Raw genomic sequence first — 20,586 nt, forward strand, 5'->3', positions numbered from 1 at the left:
CTACTAAAAGCATGGCTGAATTTAACATTGAACCAAGCGCACCACTGTTGTCTGGTTTATTGTCAGAAAGATAAGGTATTTATAACTGCCGCCATTTCCTACTGTCAGAAATAATGAAGGACAGAAAGAAAACCTTCATGTTGACAGGAGGCAAGTACTGCAATCCTTTACACTAGAACTAAAATTGAAAGGTCGTTTAAGGAATTAATGAGAGAAACACACCTTTGTAAAACTGTAGCAAAAGACATTACTGCCATAAAAGCAGAAGTCCTAATAGAGCTGGGTGAAGAATATTAAAGATCTCCTGGCCAATTCATCTGAATGAAGGCATGAAAGATTTAATGTTTTTTCCTCAAGAGCTAGGAAACTGCCTGGTTCTGTGCCTGGAGCACTTGACAGAGGCACAGAAGCTGCCCCTCTGGTCCTGGCTTTCAATGTTATTTGCTTTATGGTCCCTGGCCAGGCACATGTCCATACCTCAGTTTCCAGACAGCTAGAACACAAACACTACTTTCAGCTCTCACAGGAGAGCCATGAGGATATCTCCTTGTAAAACACTTCCCCCTCCTCCCAAAGCCCTATTTATAGCCTTTTATGTCCACTGTTTAATGAATTCATAACTGTATACAAGTTTCTCACTGCACTGCACACTCATATGCCACTTCTCACATCAGAGCCTTTTCAAACAAGTCATTCTTCACTTTTGCAGCAAGCCATATCCCAGTCCTAACCTATAGCTCCACTGCCTCTCCAGATAAAACATATTATTTGATTTTTACTGAACCACACATAAGAGAGAGATTCTCTTATTCTTGTTTTTCAAAGTAGTGCCTTTGAAGTTTATTTCCAACAAAACTTCAGAGCCAAATAAACAGGCTCGAAGAGCCAAAGCCATATCATGCCTGTGCTGAAGAATGCAAATCTTACTTATGCAGAGCTATTTCACAACACATAGAACTGAATCATGTTTAGCACTGAAAGACGACTGGCAGAGCAGTAAATAACAGAATGAAGTTAAGCCCAATGACACACATGATTAAACCAATCAATCAGTGAAACTGTTCATGTTTGCTTAAGACAAGAAATACAGGACACAATAACGGTCACTTGTCAAATACTTTTTGCTTATAAAGCCATTAACATTTCTGTAACTCATTAGGGAACAGATAGAAGTGTTACAGATGGGACAAAAGGAATAACGCTGAAGCATTATTTCAGCAAAGATCATATCCTTCACAGCATTTGCTGTTTCTAAAACGTGTATGGAAGAATGAGAGATAATTTGCAAGTAAGTAATTAAAGTGTGTTAGCTGAAAAATTTCATGCCTGGTTTTGATCTGCAAAGCTCCCTACTGGAAAAATGACTCAGAACATCAAAAAGGAATTAGCACCAGGGTGCAAGAAAACAAAAGCTGCTTAAATGACATATTTCCTCTGAAGGTGCTTGTGTAGTGTTACAGGGGTTTAGAAATCATGAACACCAATTAACACTGAAAAATAATCTTTAGACATGTTAACATAGAATTATGACTTAAGCAATGCATTTGTTTTATTTACATAGAGCTGGAATCCACAGACACTGAGAAATGACCAACTATTCAGTAACTGGCATCTGAAAATTGGTACCTAGCCAGTTATTTGCTGATCAACCTAAAGATCGTTTTGATAATGAAGATGAAAGTTATTGTATTTTGGCAAAATACTGCAAGATGGCAAAGGGATAACTGACTATAACTGAAGACAACTGGACAGACATGTTGATAGTAGTGTGGGTGAAATGGGCACTAGCATGGGTAGATATGCTTCTCCTGCAATAGAGAACAGTAACCTTTTCTCTTTTCTGTTTAGTAAATAGCCAGCTGCTAAGATTAATCAAGAAATACCAAGCATGTGTGTGTGCAAGACATGAACAGTTACCTCTGCTTACACAGAGGGCCACCTTAGCATCTCTTCCTGCTCCTTGTAAGTGACTTATTCCAAGTGAACTGAGACCAGCTCAGGGGACCCTTTTGATGTCTTTATCCCACCTCTTCTTCCTGTGTGTAACTTCTCACCTTCTTACTCTTAACAAAAGGAGTGACCAGAAGGTTACTACTCCTGGCGTCTCCTTGAGGCAAATACAAAAATGCCTCTGAAGTTCAATGCTGCAGTAGAGAACTGGATTACTCAGCCCTCAACATCAGTAGTGTAGCACTGCATGCACTTTAAGCAGGAGCTGCACTGACTTTTTCCAACACTGATACCAAAATCTGACTATTAGCATCAGAATCTCCCTGTACCTGGTATTTCTTGCAAGCACATACACAAATTAAAACCTGAATACCCACAATTCTGCAAAAAATATGCTTTAAGGCAGGCAAATGCTGCAAGCCTCAACATGCATCAATATCACTGCTGACCGCAGTATTTTGCTTGGGCACAAGACACGATAAGCCTGAATTTAGTTCATGCTCCATTACATCTAAGAAATAAACCAAACTTCTGCCAACTCAGATAAAACCATCTTCACACTTCCTACAGCGTGTGCGCTTACCCTTGTGCTCATTAAATAAAAAAGATAACTGCCCCATTCATCTAAACAAAGGGTGAAGAATATTTTCAGCTTAATTGCCCCCCAAAAGTCTGTATTTGTATTTTCTCTAGACTGCCTGGATTTGCGTTAACACTGTTTGGAACATGAAAACTGCTCATTCAAGAGAATGCACACAAAAGATGACTGACAGCTGCAAGCCGTTTTCTCACATAAAAGCAAGATTCCACTAATCAGAGTTAATTGTCCCTTGTGCAGACTCTTACAGGACGTGCCTAGGGAGAAATCCCAAAATGGCAATTTCCCACTTCTAGGCTGCATCCAGCAGTAGCTGAGACTCAGCTAGAGCCAAGATCAGCATTTCCAGCTGAGGGCAAAATGATGTGGAGTTGGCTTCGGGACATACAAAGCTCAGGCTGCGGGAGACAAAAATATGTGCAGTTATGGGAGAAGAAAATGGGTCTGAGGTCTGAGTTTGAGAGGAGAGCGTAGGAGGTGAGGATGGAGATTACAGTGCTGGAATCCTTTACAGTAAGAACTAAGTTCTTCTAGAAGACAAAAAAAGCACTGGCTTGTGTTCAAGATCACACTGCACATCTCGGTAGAAAAATGGACTGTACACTGCTGTAGTGCACACTGCATTGCTCTTCATCAGGGACTGTAGTGATAGGACAAGGGGTGATGGGTTCAAACTGAAACAGGGGAAGTTCAGGTTAGGTATAAGGAAGAAGTTCTTTACTGTGAGGGTGGTGAGGCCCTGGAACAGGTTGCCCAAAGAAGTGGAAAATGCTCCATCCCTGGCACTGTTCAAGGCCAGGCTGGACAGAGCCTTGAGCAACATGGTCTAGGGTGAGGTGTCCCTGCCCATGGCAGGGGGTTGGACCTAGATGACTTTAAGGTCCTTTCCAACCCAAACCATTCTATGATTCTATGATAATCAATTCACAGATTAAAAATAGTAACAAAACCAGTCACATACTGTTGTGTAAATTAAGACAAAATGTATCATATTCTGTCAGCAGTGAGCCAAATATTTACAGCATTTTGTTTTAAGCAAAACTTGGTATTGTATGTTTTTAGCTACTGAACTCCTAGACTGTATGTAAATATATATGTATGCACATTTTGTTGCTCTAGTAAGAGATCTATAGGCACGGGTAAGAATGATATTAGTGCCAAGATACAGCAAACAGAGCTAAAAAAAAAACCCCTAGAACATCTGTGACTGTGCAGAGGCAAATTTATCCTCCGGAATATATGCTTTTCAGTTGCTAGGAAAACCATAAACTAACAGCAGATAGCCATGGCTTTCATTATTAGCTGAAAATACTTAAGAGTCAAATGCTATGGTCTTGAGTCAGCCACAGCAACTCGCATAAAATATCTGAATCAAGATCACACAAGATCCGGCTTAGGGATGAGCAGTCCTGAGCTGTGGTCTGTGAAATCACGGTACCAGTCTGCCCATGGGCTGTATTCTCCTGGCTGGGGTTCCTGCTGTATTTCAGTGTCAGGACATTTGTCCAGGATGAAATCTGAGGGCTGATAATGACATCTCAATACAAAGAATTGAGGAACACTGCTACAAATTGAAGGGTTAATTTCTAACCCATTTAGAGGGAAACACAACAGCCTTTTTAAAGGGTATTCAATGATGCTATTGTTAAACTGGCTTTAGTGTTGAATATTCATTTCAAAGCTCTGGAAGAGACAAAAATTACAAAGGAAATCATTCAGTGTTTCCTATTGCAGAGGTTTATAATTGTTGTAGGTTTTGGCAGTAATGAGGGAAAATACTTTCTAGAAGTACTGCTGATTTTCAGCTCAACCCTTCCTTGAATGTGTTAACATAAGGACAAAAAGGGCAATGTTTATGTTCATTTTTAAAAGAAGTATAATAATATGCAGTGATTGGAGATGTGATTATTCCAAAATTCAATCCAAGATAGGCTATCAGGAACAGGGAGAGGTACAAGTAGAACCAGCTTTCTTTGATGGCGATTACAGAGCGCAAGTTGTTCTTTTCATGCAGTGCCATTCACACCACCTTAGAAAATATGAAGCCATTCCAGGGACTAAAACTGGAAAATTAGCTGCCAGTGGCACAGTGTATTTCCAAGTACAACATGGCTTACTGTACTGTATTAGCCAAAGCTTGAGGCCTCCACAAGGTAAAAATAAACCTCAGTACAATGTCAGTTCAGAGCTTTTCATTGTATAAAAATCTCAGTTCTACAGTTTGAATTCTACCAAAATAACTGATGACAAGTTAAAAACTGTGCTTAACCGCACTTTACTGACAATATGAGTGAAATCTACCTTTAGATGTCATTGAATTTGCTCCATTTAGCAAGGCAGCTACCTGAGATGACTTGGAAAGGGTTGTTTGTACACGTTAGCGTATTTTAAACGAGAAAATCCCAGAAAACGGATGCTGTCAGCAGAAAAGATATGCTGGTCTGGTAACCCGAGTAGCAAATAGCAGCAGTAACAGATAGAAAAGGCTTGAGGTGATTTTACAGGAACCACACCATGTGCCAACACAACGCTATCAGCAAAGTGGCGCCAGAACGTTTCAGAGCCTTCAGGTTTGTGAAAGGAGTGCAGGAGAGATGGAAATTCACTTGATGAAAAGCTCCGTTCATGAAATGAATGGTGCCTCAATTCTTGTCTGCTCTTTCCTCGCTACCTTGAAATTCTCACATGCAGTAGCACAACCTAGTGCTTGAGTGCTGCAATAACATGCTGAGCAGGGAGAGTGAGCTCAGCACACTAGCGACCTCCAACAGGCTTTTAAGATACAGCTGCAAATCCTTCTATTCAAAGCCCTGAAGTCCCTGTATTAGAAAAGAAGATGCTGTGCCTAATTAAAAGCACAAACGCACTGCTTAAGTGCTTCCCCCTTGAGGAAGAGGCAGAGTCGTAACAAGGCACTGAAGCAGCAGAGGAAGCAGCCTAAGATAATGGGGTGTTTGCAACCAGTCTTTCAACCAGAGCCTCTAACCCTCTTGCAACAAGAAAACAGAAAACACTGCTGTACCCTCACTGAGGAGAGACACCAACTAACACGTATCTTAAATCAAATCATCTACTTTCAGAAAGCTGTTACCAGCAGAGACAGCATATGACCGGCTAAGCAATTAAAGGAGAGAGCACATCTTTAAAAGCCTTGCCCAGAAAGGAAGTGGCAACGACAGATTCTGAAGTTTATTACTCTTCATGGGAGGAAAGGTCACTACAGCAAAATCATGTAAGCAAGGACAGCAAACATCGAAGCATTGAAGCAAACATCCTTCCTCCCAAAGGGGGAGAAAGCTCTCTACCAGGTAACCAGAACAAAATCTTTAGTGAAGTCTTTTATACAAATACCACAGAATGGAAATGATTAAAGCCTTCAGTTTCTCATTTATTTAACAACAGAGCAGTGTTGAAACGATCCTGGTTATGAACCAAAGGGTAGTTCAGAATTTCCTTGGAGGCATTACTATTTTAAGTGGTTTAACATAAAACGCATTGCATAGTAATTACACACCATATGCTTTCTGTGTTTTGGTGTGAAGAGGCTGCCAGATGGGCTTTGATACTTCTAGATTCAAGTGTCTGAATGGAAAAGATTAGAAGAAAGAAGAACTGCCAAGATCACACTAAATAATTCTGTTTCTTCTTTTGTAAAGTATGTGGCAAACGCAGAGCTGCCACATTCATTACCAGATGACAAAGATATTAACAAAGTTGTGCAGGATGCTCAAGAAACTAAGGTGCCACAGTCCAGCCTGAGTGAAGATAAGCCACAAATGTGGTAAATTTGTTAACTAAATTAGTGGTTGGCTCTTCACACGCTCATCCCTCTGCCATGAAGCAGAAGTAAATGACTTTGGAATAATTCTCTTGCTTACCTCATAGACTGATTCAGAAAAAAAGGACAGAGAGGATGACACATAAAACCAAAGGCACTTCCTAGCATCCATAAGAAATAGTCAGAAATCTCATTTCAAGCTTGCAACTACTTCAACTTTTGCAGCAGTGCTATATTCAAGCTCCCAGAACAGGCAGGCACGGGAAGGGGAATATTTGGGTAGATCTTCACAAAACAGGTAGGCACTATGAGAGACCAAGAGATTCTGTAGCAAGAATTTTAATTGTTACGACCCAACATGATTTAGCTTCACTCTTGGAGACCCCATACAGGGGAGCAGATGCAATCAAGTCATCTAATGTCATATGTCCCCTGCCTTTTTGTAAGAGTTAACCATGAGGTCCTGGTCAAAATCTACCTGAAAGAAGTTTAAAAATGAGCTTTAAGACAACACCACCAAAAAAACCCCAAACCCTTGGCTTTTAATGGGACTCATTCAGTTACTTCTGAAAAATACTCTTCTGACTTTTTAACTCCCACTGGCTTTTTGCTGTGATATAGCATTCTTCTAGCGCTTTCCTAAGCTGGTGTCCTGTACAGACTGAACCAGCTTATTTCACTTCAAAAAGCATGACTGTTTCACACTACCAGAAATGAAGGATGTTCATTATTTACTCAAGAAATTGTTTGCTGCCAATTTAATACACTTTGTTTTGTTTCCATGCTATCAGGTCTTTATATTCAAGAGCATTTTCTCCATGCTTCAACAAGCCCACTACATAAACTAGCATCCCGCTATATAAAATGAGCTATGGGAGGACTAAACACTGACATACCGACCTCGCAACTTTAGTTCTACAAAAGAAAGCACTACAAGCAAAGTTACAATACCCATGACTAAGCTTCCAAGTACTAGCACCCCTGTGTCTGCAGAGACAGCAATACTGCGATCAGAGCTGCTGACAGACTGGATGTGAGCATGACTGTTTGTAGAGAGAGGGCACTGAAAGCCAACAAAATAGCTGACAATCTGCTTCCTACACAACTTACTGTGCTTTGGACAGGGTAAAAACTTGCCTCGTAGCATTGCACTCTCCAGATGCTCTCACTTTGCATTTCTTTTTGTGACACAACCAAATTATTAGTAGTTCTCCTTCCCAGAACATGAACTCTCTGGGAGTCCTTCCAGCAGGGAAAAAGAATGCAGTCAGTGTCTATACAGCATAAACTACCCATTTGTGGTGAAGGAGGAGGCATTTAGAAGCAACTAAATCTTTGTTCTCTCTGCTTTAAGAATCAGATGACTGATTAGAGCTATCCAAGCAAGTAGCCAACTGATGCAATTTCTTTCTGGATTTGACTATTTACAACAGGCTTTGCTCACACTCTGCAGAGAGGTTCAAGAGGATTATGCATTCCAAGCACTGCAAACAGGTATTTCCACCACTGCCAAAGAGGAAAAACGCCCTTTGAGTCTTCTTGTAACTATGAAGGAAATATTTTCTTTTCTACACAGGACTTCCCAAAATAAGAAGAATGAATTCTATGTTCAGCTTTACTGGAAACTGCAGGGAGAGAGGCTGACCGACAAAGTATTTAAGTAACTGAAATGTACATCTCAGAAATCCTGGTGGACAAACAGCACAAAAAGAGAAGCTGAATATGTTAGGTTGCTCAACAGCAAGTAGAGAGCATAACCCTGCTCTGTAGCAGCTGAGGTTCACAGATTCACCTGAAAATTAACTTCAGAATAACATTTTCCCCATACATCTATATTAGAATTTTATTTACTTATTACCTCCCTGCAACACAGTCACCTTTTTTTAATCACCTCTTAGGAATGAATACATTTTTCCTTCAGAAAATTCATAAAAATAGAGGGGGAGTTGGGTTGGGGGGTTCTTTGCAGTTCTCTAACTGTGTTCAAAACCCATTTACAAGTTCATCCTCAGAAAACATTTTATGAACTCTATTTTGCACTTGGACCATGTGAAAACATGCTAAAACCCAGCACACTGACAAGAACCTGCTTGAGATACACAGTGGTAACCACCGGCCCACTTAAGGAAATATTCATCCATGTAGGTGTTAACGAGTGAAGGAAAAGACATTTTGGTGAGTATTTAAATAATGGTAGAATATAGGTTGATCAAAACCCGACAGGTTATCATACTGTGCACTTGGGGATCAGTTTTTCAACATTACCATGAGTTTACACTTCTAAACAAAGGCACAACTTACTTGGTTAGCTTATGGCCTTTCATTGCTATGAGGAAATTTCTCACTGTCTCAGGACTCTGGTATCTACAGGGTGTTTTGGAAATGTACTTCAGGGTCTGCAACAGACAGAAAGAAAGTATTTGTTATTTCACAGTTACCCTTTGGTTTACTGGTTGTGTATGGAACAAACTGATTTTGGAAAGTCTTCTCAGTATTACTCAGAAAAACTGGAAAAGTCAATTCCAGTTCTTGGGGTTTGGTTTTGTATTTAACAGTAGGAAGCGCTGTCACAGATGACACAGATCACTCACATTGTTCTACCTTCAGTAAGACTATACTGGTATGTGCTGAGGGAGTAAGAAACAGGCAACACATAACTACAACTTTACACGATGGAAATGACATTAGTACTTATCCAGAAAGCCCCAGTGAATTCATTCTGTAACGACATGAACCAACCAGCTCATTACACATCCAGGTGAGAATTACAGCTTTGACTATTCCCTCTGTGGCCCTGGAGGCCACTCATCTCTTCAAAGCCCAAAGTCACACGTTGAAGAAGAGCACAGGAAAGGAGTGAGTTTTAGCTCTGTCTACCAAAAAAAACACCTGCCGTGGTGACAGCAGACATTTGCTTTCTTGGCTTTAAATGACTTTATGTGATGCTAAGACTGTGATCAAGACATACTTACAGCTGTGCTGAACAGTATCACTCACATTTACTTCTTTTAAAACCAACAAACACTTACTGTCAAAGCTAGATTAAGAAGTTACCAGTTTTGTGGTGTTTATTTCTTTGTTGTTGGTTTGGGGGCGTGAGGGTTTTTTTGTTTTCAAGCAGTAACACTTCAGACAAGTTTGATACTATTCATCCTTAAAACCACGTTACCTTCTGCCAAGCTTTCACATGCTCATTGCCAGGGATACTCTCACTGCCAACCCTTAAATAACTCAGTAAGCTCTCCAATCTATGGCTGGTTTCATCCTTCATATGCTATTTGGCAATACTTTCTGAAAGTTCATCGAAGCAGGTTAGATGAGTTGTCGTGAACATCTGCAAGAACTATGAGAAATGCTTATCTGACAAGACAATTTATCTTTGCTCCACCTTTTGCATGTAACACCCACCAACCTCAGCTAACTGTTGCAGCAGATGTTACATCTGCTTGCTTTGTTTAAAACAACACGACACCCAGCAGACAGATAATACATAATGGAACTCGACATGAGTAAAAACCAAACATCTGTTGATAAAAACTCCACACAAATTCCAATTCACAGCTGCCTTTTCAGTGGAAGTAGCTTAGAATCTTGCTGAATGTTGCTTGTTGCTGGGATTAGACCCCAAAATGAAAGTTGGAAATAATGCCCATCAATGGAAAAGGCAAGGAAATCCTTGCATTGTCTGCACTGTGTGCATCAGCAACTGAAGGATTTAAGAGTATTGTCAATGTTCAGTTTGCATTAAGGAAGAAAATCTTCACGTGTTGATACTGCATAGTTATACATAAAGCTTAAAAGTACCAATACAACCTACTCCCGGTGCACTTACTGGATGGCAAATACAGAGACACATGTAGCTCGACACCACATGCACAGATTGTCTATAACAATAATAAAACCCCCTATAATTCTACATGGTAATCTGAGTTTCTTTCTTAGAAAATGTTACATATTTATGTTGGAAAGTCAGAGGCCTAAAAAGCAGAATCAGTATTCTCAAAGTAGAAAACAACAGACACTGGTTAAAAATGAGCTATAAAATCAACTAAGGCAAATCAGAAAACAGGCAAAGGTATTTCCAGTGTATTTCCATTCAAACCCATTATCATTTTAAAATGCTAGGTAAAAGAAAACAAACTTCAACATCACAGGATAAATCATCCTACTAAACAGGTAGAGAACTGATGAAATATGAATCACTTGTATTCTTAAGCACGAGGTTCATTGGACTGTTAAAAATAGATTTAAAAGCACAAGAAGGTGTTAGATACCCCTCCTTTCTACAAGCCCTGCCTGACCTTTTCAGACAAAATGAAGTTGTTACTCATCAATAATGACTGACACTAAATCATCATATTGTCATGTAATAAAATTGCTTAATAGGACTCATTTTCTTTCCCAGTTTAGTCTTTCTTTAGCAATTTCAAATCAATTAAAGTGCTGGACATACAGCAAAACAGAGCTCCAGTTTAGCAAGCTTCACCTAAGTTATTTCACTACCAGTGGATACAAGCCTGTCCACAGCTCATGAAGACATACTCAGCATGAACAAAGACAATCAAATTCTGGTTTTCCTTCAGTCAGATATAAAGCAAATATACCTAGAGTTTACAGCAGCTTCACTCCATGCACAAAACCAAGCTTCCTATAGGTACTTAACACATAGCAATGTAACAAAGCGATTAAAGCTTTAAGGTACCTTCTGACAGAATATACTTACAGGATATTTCTCAGCTGTTTCAAAGCGGTACAGGAAGAGACTGTTTGTCTCCATGAAGATTTAAATTAGACTTTATGTAAGCCCCTATTTTGTTGAATATGAGGCTTAGGAATTACAACCCTGTACCTTTTCAAACAAAGCCAGAACTAAAACAAAACAAAGCCTAGGCCAAATCTTATTCACATGAGTAGTTTTGCTGCTCAACAGGATTACCCATGCAAGCAAGGCAAACTGCTTTCAACTCGCTGCTAATGATGGTGCTACTCATGCAATTCTCCAACACAGACACAATAGGTCACACTGCAAGTCTGTATTGAAGTTGCTCATTTGAGATTTCAAATGTTCCTATTTGTATCATACAATTTCAGAAGTTCTTCCTAGCAATAGATTAAACACTCATTACCAGTCCGACATGCAGCTCATGTTGCCATCTGAATATATAATTTGGTTATTCTTTTGACAAAAAGAAGAAAAATAGTTGGAAATCAGCAGTTTATTTCTGTTAATACAAAAAATACCATATGTGATCTGTGCCTCAGCTTTGGAATCATGATTACATGGTATCATCAATTCATCAGATGAAAGAAAGTTCTGCTCTGCATCTTAAAAGGAGCAAATATTTGGAATAATAATAAGAAAAGAAGTCACAAAACCAGGACTGTTAAAAAACTGTTGTGACAGATTTAATAAGAGCAGCCTCTGCTTCGACAGTGCAGTCAGCCACAACCTGAGCAAAGTGACCACAGGAAAGCAGCAAATACAGTATTTAACTGTGGTCTTTACAGGGGAGATTTGATACAAAATTATTAATATACAGACTAAGGATGTGACCTACTCCAGTCTGGGCTAATTTGCAAAGGAATGTCACAGTGCTACTCACTTCATACATGATCGTGTTCAGATTCTGCTGACCAGAGCTCTGCTTGTTTTTCCCACTCTCTTTGCGCTGCTGCTTAAGATCAGTGAGCAACTGGAACACCTGAGGGAAAAAACCAAAGTATTTTAGACCATTTGAGAGCATTTTCCCAGGAAAACAGAAATGAACAATGCAAAATCCTATCAACCAAACAAAAATAATGTGGCTTCTTTGGTGAAGAATGCATCAGCAATTGAATTGAAAAATGTTTTGGCATCAGAATGATGAAAAGGTATGTAAACTGATTTTTAATAACAGATTTTCAGCACTTGTTAAGTGATACCCAAGAGCTCCAAAAGAGAAGTTGCCAGGATGAATCCATTCTACTTGTTTATGTTATGTTCTGAACACGGTTGGGTCATACCCTGCTGCACTGGCACAGAGCTCCCATTTAAATACGAGTGATGCTTGAAGCAAAATGTCACACAAGTTTATGGCCCTACTGGATTTGTTACAGGAGATGGACCTATAACATTAAAAGGGATATGTATCCCGTCTCACAGAGATGAAATTTTACTTTATCTGCAAAAAAAGGAAGTCTACAACTGTCACATCGCCAGGAACCAACTAAAGGCTTGACCTATAGATGCTCCTCAGATTAGTGATCCCATTGTAAATTCCAGTGGAGTTATTCATAAAAGTAAATGTTACAGTGACCAGCACAGTGTTATGGTATGTTAAGCCACAAAGATTAAATTAGCTCCCCATTTCATCATAGCAATGTAATACAAGCAGACATTCCTGAAAAGAATGTAATAAAGTTATCTTCACATTTATGATACAGTGATTATTAATGTAGGAATGAGATTCGAAGTCTGAAGGGAAGGAAGATATTTTGATTTTTGCAACTGTGCTTTGTCAACTTCGTTGCAACACCACAACATCTTTACTCATCATAGCTACATCCACAGCAACATGTTGAGACAGCATCACAATTACTCTTTTATTCCCATATTAAATCACGTTAGGTTGAAATTCCTTCAGATGTTTACAGTATATCAGGAGCCAATACCCACAGCAAAGTAACAGACCACTTCTTTCTGTTCATCCCTTAATTTTTAACTAGCTTCATTCAAGATCAGGATAAGATCTCTGGATTATATGCGATATCTTGATCATATCAAGATCCATGATAAACTGACAAGTCCATAGAAAGAAAAATACAAACATTTTTAGACAGTGAGAAATAAGAACATAGCCTGCAATCCCTTTATACTGCATCTTCTGTGAAACAGGAACAGCCGCCAATCCTGACTTGAAAGCCAAAACTCAAGTTAGGAACTTTTACCTAATATATATTTGAAGAAAACGCAGCCAGTGACACCAAAACACAGTATGACAACTCAAAACTCACACAAGAAATGTAGGCATGGAACATAAAACTTCTCAATCCTGAATACTTCTTTCAAACACCACTTTCTGAGCAAAATATTACCTCGATACAGAGAATGTTAGCTATGCCAGTCAAACTGCAACTGAAAAGAGGAGCAAATGGAAAGATATCACTAGTTTCAGGGGAATCAGTACTTTGAAGAGCAGTGAAAAGCCATGCCCCAAAAGCCTATAGCTGCAGACACTGCAAATCCCTTCCTGTAAAGAATGAAAAGCTGCATATGTGACAACTCTGCTGTGAAAGGGAAATGAGAAATAAGCACTCTCATCAGTATAATTTCATTTTCCACTTCCTTTTGCTCTTTTCCAACACACATGGTACATTCACTAACAAAAGGACTCAGCTGAAGAAAGTTCTGACCGAAGAGCATGAAGAACAGATTCTGCAATTCTCTCTATTCTGGACCATACCTTTAGGACACGTATAGATTTTACATAAAGTGGTTGCCATCACTTGAACCTCAGCAGACAATAATATCTATATTCCAACAATATCCCAGCACATGAAGAAGGAGGCAGAGATGATTTTGCAATAAATAATCTCTGAAATACTTGCTATTTTCCTTCAATAGTAGATGTTTCTAACAAATAGCCACCTAATACTAGTTTGGCTGACAAAATATCATCTATTTCTCAGGCAAGACAGTTCTTTCCAAGTAAGTCATGAAAGCCCTTCTAACAGTCCCCAGATGGTTGCTCTGCTGTACACAGACAGATGCAGCTCACGATAAAACATTTCAAGATTTATTTCAGAAGAGATGGAAACAGCTGTGCAACACTCAAGTAACACTTCAGTAACAAAATAACACAAACAAAGCACTTGGCTTATTAAAACCATGCCGAAAAATTACATTCATGAACAAAGCACTGAAATCTCTCCAATACCTGACTGAGGTTAAACCAACAAGAACACTACATTGCTATTTGTTTCGTGTATGCCAATATTCATTGTTTGTTACAACAGGGCACTGTAACTTCCTTCTGGCTCCAGACTAAGGGACATCACTGGCTCCTAGGAGTGTTTATCCTGAATAACACGTCAGATGAGCAAACTGATTCACCCTGCCTATAACCTAACCTGCTTTGGAAGATCTTTACAAGAATACAAGCATTCAGGGCTGTAAGACTGCATTTCCAGTAGCACTGGCTTTCATACAACTATGCATTAATAAGTTGCAGGTTCTTGGATGCTGCTGCACATCACAAGCTTAAAGTTAAACACAAAACAGTGATTCTAGCAGCAGCCATCTGTGAAAAGTTTTCTGCAAGAGTTTTTATTTGCAATATTAAAGACACTCCAGTCATCAGTGTGTCACTCACTCAGCTATATTGGCTTGGCATATGATTAAACTAAAAACAAAAAGAGAACTTGGATATTGCTGCTCAGTCACATAGGGGTCAACATGCCCCATTTGGGACCCAACGCACCATACGCCACACAAAGCATCACTGAATCTAGTGCACTTGCCCAAGTGTTTAAAGATGTGGAGAATCAAATTCTAAATGACAACCTACCATAAACAAGAGGATTCAGCAAAGTAATCACACAGCAACAGTGTAAATACAACAAGGCTGATGTTCAAGTTACTGACATTCTACACATTTGCTTCTCATCCATGTTTATATCTGGTTTTACAGATTTGGGACCAAACTAACAACAATACAGCTCATTACAGGTGAAAACATTTCCAGATCTTCTTTAAAAAGCTTTTTTCTTAAAACCAGATCAAATGTAGGGGGGTGGAAATCACACACCAGTCTGGCTGATTGCCACTGGCAACTTTCAGCTACTACAGGAGTATCGAAGTGACTGATGACAGCTTTAAAGTGCTGGTTCAAAACCAGAATGCAGCTAAACTTACCTCAAAGTTACTGAGCAATGCGGCGTTCGCGTCCTTCCTAAAAGGAATAATAAAAACAATTACTTATATTCCAAATGAAACTGTTCAAAGGTTTTCTTGGCTGGTCACACATTCTAAAAGAACAGACACTGTTTCCATGAAGTGCTGCCCTCTCTGAAAATATTTTTCCATACATATTACATAAACATTTTGCATGCTATACCCCATAAATCATAATACACTTGTACAACATAATCTGTTCACTCAGCCACTCTATTTTATTCACTCGCCCAGTTTTACACACTAAAACCAAAATGCCTTGCTTCTTCCTCACAAAAAAAAAAAGGCCTCTGGTTTTATCTGAATAAAGAGTGATGGAAGATATAATCCAGATTACACACGCTAGTTATTTGTCAAGAACACAGACACTTACTATTTTAGTACCACAGACATATGTGTGTGTATAAATATGGCACTGTATTTACACATATTGCTCTGAGTAAAAAAAAAAACCTCACTCCATTTCCTGTTTATTATAGAATCACAGAATCAACCAGGTTGGAAAAGCCCTTTAAGCTCATCCAGTCCAACTGTTCCCCAGCATTGTCAAGGCCACCACTAACCCAACTGAGGGCCTCATCTATACAGTGTGTGAACACTTCCAGGGCTGGTGACTCCAGCATTGCCCTGGGCAGCCTGTTCCAATGCCTGAGCACCCTTTGGGGAAGGAATTGTTTCTAATATCCAATCTAGGAAGGAATTGTTCCTAATATCCAATCTAAACCTCCACTGGTGCAGCTTGAGGCTATTTCCTTTTGTGCCTACTCCTTTATTAGCATCAGGCAATGCTGAGAGTTTCCTATTTTCCACTAGCCAAACAATTCCCCACTAATTCTGTCCCAATTAAGCAAGAATCCTGATCCACTGCTGGTAGGCAGAATGCACCGAGTCAAGCACATATTTAGAGTCATCATGCCTCTATTACTACCGTACCTTGTAATTTTATATTTTTAAACTCAAAAAAAAGGGAGAAAAGCCGACTCAGAACATCCTATATTCCCTGAACAACACGTTCTGCTGAGCAGTCAGCAGCCACAACAACAGACAGCTTCCACACAAAAGGAAAAAAAGGCCTTTCTCAGGTCTGTGCAGCAGCTTCTGAAAAAAAAGGTACCATGTATTGTTAAGCACCATCGACTGTTTGAATAGAACTGTCACGTTCATCACTTTCAAACGAGTTCAATGTGTCCACAAACTTCCACAGGTTCCATCATTGTTTTTAAATGAAAAGGACCTTCTGAAATACGCTGAGATGAACTTCAACTTCCATTCCGCTGACTCGAGTGAAACTTCAGCCAGTGAGCTCACACACGCATTAGCTTTCATTCATGTTTTACAAACCATATAGCTTTTGTTGTTAGGTAAACGCAATCCTCCAGAATGTTTGCATTCAGGCTATCGCTACAGAAATCCCTATGGATCAAAGACATTCTTTGTTAGAAAAAATAATGCCATAGAAGAATGATATAGGGAATTACTCAGCTAAGTGAAAGGGTCATATAAATACATTAGTATACCAGTGAGGCTGTGAAAGCTATCTGAAGGTAAATAATTCAGACAACTGCTTCCTTTTTAATTCAAAAACATTACCATAGAGAAAACCACTTATTTTTTCTTCTAACAATGGACAGCAAGTGAATCAGTCTGAAATCTTTTTCTTGTGCTGCATTACCGCAGTTATAAACTGATCAACAAGACCTTGCATTCAGCTTCCAAAATTTTTGCAGGACTTACAAGTAGAAACACCCTTTTCTTCAGTGCTAACTCCCCTGAAGCAGCTGCCAATTTTACCCATTCAGAAAATGAGAAGTTATAAATGATGAATTCTAGTGTGTTTTTAAATAGTCAAACAGTCTGCTCCATTTTTATGATATTAAGCCTTAATATTAAGCTATAATAAATATAAGACTTAATATTAAGCAGAAAAGTCATGTTAACACCAAATGTATAAACTCTTTTTAGAATAACTAAGCAATATTTGCCCAAAGCTGAGTCCAAACCAAAATATTACTGAGAAGTATCCCAGAATATGGTACCACACCTCTCAAGGTATCACTGACCCTTCATGGTTTTAAATCTACTACTGAAAATACGTTGCACATTTAAATCACAATGGTTTCTGAAGGGTTCTTTCCTCTAGTAGCAGATACTTCTGACATGGTATGAACTTAAGAGAGGTTTCCTTAGTTGCAAAGCTTCTCTCTGTGAAGGCCATCAGGCAGGAGGCAAAAGATTAGGAAGATTAAATGCCAAAAGTAACTCAAGTGCAAAATGGACTAAACTGCTCCATTCCAATGCAAGCGACATTAACCCAAAGCTCAGGAATCCAGCCCCCATGTCTTCTACTCTAATGAGCCTTCTTATTGGTATTAAAAGAAGTAGCACCAGTAGAATAAGTTGGGCTACTTAAGGTAATAAAACACAAATGGACGTATAAACATCAGGGTATCAAAAGCATCTTTCTGAGCAGGGCAAATCCTACTGTTCCTCACATGCAAAAGCAACATTCAGCCTGTGCATGTTTCACAGCATTTTTCAGTATACAACGACAAGAACAGGTCATTTCCCTGCAGGCTGTTGCTCATTCTAAGACTAACATAACACAAACCTGTATTTCAATGGGTATTTCCCATTTATTACCTATTTCTGCATTTTATGTAAAGATTTGATTAGAATAATACAGAAGATTTAACGATAATGAAACACCCATGGATACCACGAACTGCAACAGCTGAGCTGACTTTGGTGGATGCTGACAGACATCCCTTGGGATTCGTATCCTCCGTGCTCCTATCCATTAGAAACAAGCACCACGCATGCATATAGAACCACACAATGTAAAGAGCTCCACAGAACTCATGAGTTTCTATGCTTCAAACCAGCTCAAATCCTATTGCTTTGTGCCTGGGTGATGCTAACAAGACACAAACACACATAGTGCTGTCAGCTTAAGAAGCCAACACTGCTTGCTGCCTGGGACAGCAGCCTGGGGGCTGGCTGGGGTAACTACCTCAACTATCAGCTAGCCAACGCTTTGACTCATCTTTCTTGTCTGCTGATGCACACAGAATCACATCGTGAGGTTGGAAGTGGCCTCTGGAAATCATCTAATCAACCCCCCCATTGGGTTTTCTCCTTCTCCTGCATATTCGGCTCCCACAATGAGCTGTTCACCCGATGCTCACAGGAATAATGCTCTCCCCAAAGCTGAGGATCCGCGTTTCACCTCTCCAGGGCAGGACAGAGAAGGGAGCATGAGGAGGGCAGGGGAGATAGGGACTAAGAGCAGGGGTCAAGCTGAGCCACGGTACCTTTTGCCCCAGCAAAGAGATGCTTTGGCACTGTGTTTAAGGTGAAACCCCCTCAGTTTCTCAGCAGAACGCCTGAACACACTGCTGGTTATAGGGGTGTTAAAGGCACAATATACCCCCTGTACACCACAGGCAGGCCCGTAGAAACAGCCTCACACAAACACACTGCTGGTAGGCCCACATAGCTACACAGAGTGACTTTTTACAAGGGCATGTAGTGACAGGACAAGGGGGAATTGTTTTAAACTGGCAGAGGAGAGATTTCAGTTGGATATTAGGGAGAAGCTCTTCCCTGTGAGGGTGCTGAGGTGCTGGCACAGGGTGCCCAGAGAAGCTGTGGCTGCCCCATCCCTGGCAGTGTTCAAGGCCAGGTTGGACACAGGGGCTTGGAGCAAGCTGCTCCAGTGGAAGGGGTCCCTGCCCGTGGCAGGGGTTGGAGCTGGAGGAGCTTTAAGGTGCCTTCAACACAAACCAGTCTCGGATTCTCTGATCCAACGAGATCATACACCCCACAGGCAGCCTATACACATGCACCCCAACACACACATCAAGGCAAGCACATATATATATGTGTGTGTATATATATATATATATAACCCTCTCACACAGCACAGGCAGGACCATATGGATGTACCCACACACTCCCCCTGCCCTGGAGCCCCCGCTGCCGCCACGACAGGCCGCGGCCCGGCCCCGCGCCCTCCCCCGCCGCTCCTTACACCTCCATCTTGCCGCCGCGCTGAGAACTTCCCCTTTCACTGACACAGGCACCCGCAGCCCGCCCGGAGACGGCGAGGGGAGTGCGGGAGAGGCCGGGTTGAGCTGCAGGAAGTTTTGGCTGCCGGGACGGAAGCGGAAAAGGAAGGAGAAATAAGAGGTGCGAGAGGAGGGGAGAAAAAAAAAAGCAACTGCATTGGCCGGGAATCGAACCCGGGCCTCCCGCGTGGCAGGCGAGAATTCTACCACTGAACCACCAATGCCTGCGATGTAAAAGCGTTTTGCGCCCCGTAACTTGTAACTACCGCGAACAGAGATGAGCTCGAATGAAATACACCCCGACCCTGGCAATTACCTACTGCCAAGTATGACAAGGGGGAAATAGTATTCTAAGAGGCCCTTCCGAATGAAATCTAGTCATGCGCAAGCGATACAGTAAGGCTGAACTAGTTGTAGAATACTCCCATCATCTGTTAAAGCACCTGTACATAATAAGCTTATCAAGGGCATCAGCGTCATATGCCTTTTCCTACCATCGCTTCTTCCCCATTTAATTTAGGTGCCGTTACGTTTTTCCAGAGCCCTTTTCATTCTCAAGAAAACTGAAGATACTTCACTGAATGCAAATAGCAGAAAATCCCATTGGCTACAGCAAGGGAAACGGTCTGACTGAGAGCCAGAATTAATTAATTACTTAATTACTTGATTTTGCCATTATCTCTCAGGCTCAAGTTTATCTGCAAACCCAGCAACACTCCCTAAGGAGTCACATTCACTTGTTTGCAGCTGGGCTGTAAGAGCAAACTAGGGAACCAAGTGGGTTAGACTTGTGGTCACAACCTCCCTCTTGCAACACCAGCACAAAATCCACCAGCCATTTAGCTCTCTCCAGTCACACCAGAAGAAAGCCCGCTCCCGCGTTTGGGATTTTACTTCTCCTTGGGATGTTGCAAATCCTAAGTCAATTCTGAATAATGTGAATAAACTGCAGTGCTTCAGAAACAGGTCTTAGTGCCAGGACAGTAGGCAACAAACTACTCCCAGCTCTCCGGGAACCATTGTCATCGAATGCCTAAGTGCTAGGCAAAGTTTGAAAGCCTCTTGCAAAGCTTTTTCAGCCCTTTTCTGCTGAAGACCCTTAAAAAGGCTTCAGTGGACATGTGGACCCCATCATGCACAGATTGCGGTACAGGTAGAAATTAACTATACTCCAGAATCATTTCTCATGGAGTTCTATGGAAAAAGAGCCATGGAAAGGTCTTCAAACTGCAGATTGAAAGTTGCTGGTCTGACTCAGTGG

The 20,586-nt window shown here is 40.6% G+C and overlaps 1 protein-coding gene across 1 annotated transcript in view; it reads right to left on the bottom strand.

Moving 5' to 3' along the window:
- Nucleotides 1–19,406, bottom strand: part of CRCP (CGRP receptor component) — a 31,976-nt gene extending 12,570 nt beyond the window's left edge. The window contains exons 1-4 of the mRNA XM_080629936.1: nt 19,289–19,406; nt 15,220–15,256; nt 11,930–12,028; nt 8,628–8,722 (exon numbers count right to left, since the gene is read on the bottom strand). Coding sequence (XP_080486062.1) covers nt 8,628–8,722; nt 11,930–12,028; nt 15,220–15,256; nt 19,289–19,296 — 239 coding nt within the window. The 5' untranslated portion in view covers nt 19,297–19,406. The remainder of the gene's footprint in view (nt 1–8,627; nt 8,723–11,929; nt 12,029–15,219; nt 15,257–19,288) is intronic.
- Between the last annotated feature and the right edge of the window lie 1,180 nt (nt 19,407–20,586).

This window comes from Psittacula echo (assembly GCF_963264785.1).
Source record: "Psittacula echo genome assembly, chromosome: 15".
Classification (NCBI taxonomy): domain Eukaryota; kingdom Metazoa; phylum Chordata; class Aves; order Psittaciformes; family Psittacidae; genus Psittacula; species Psittacula echo.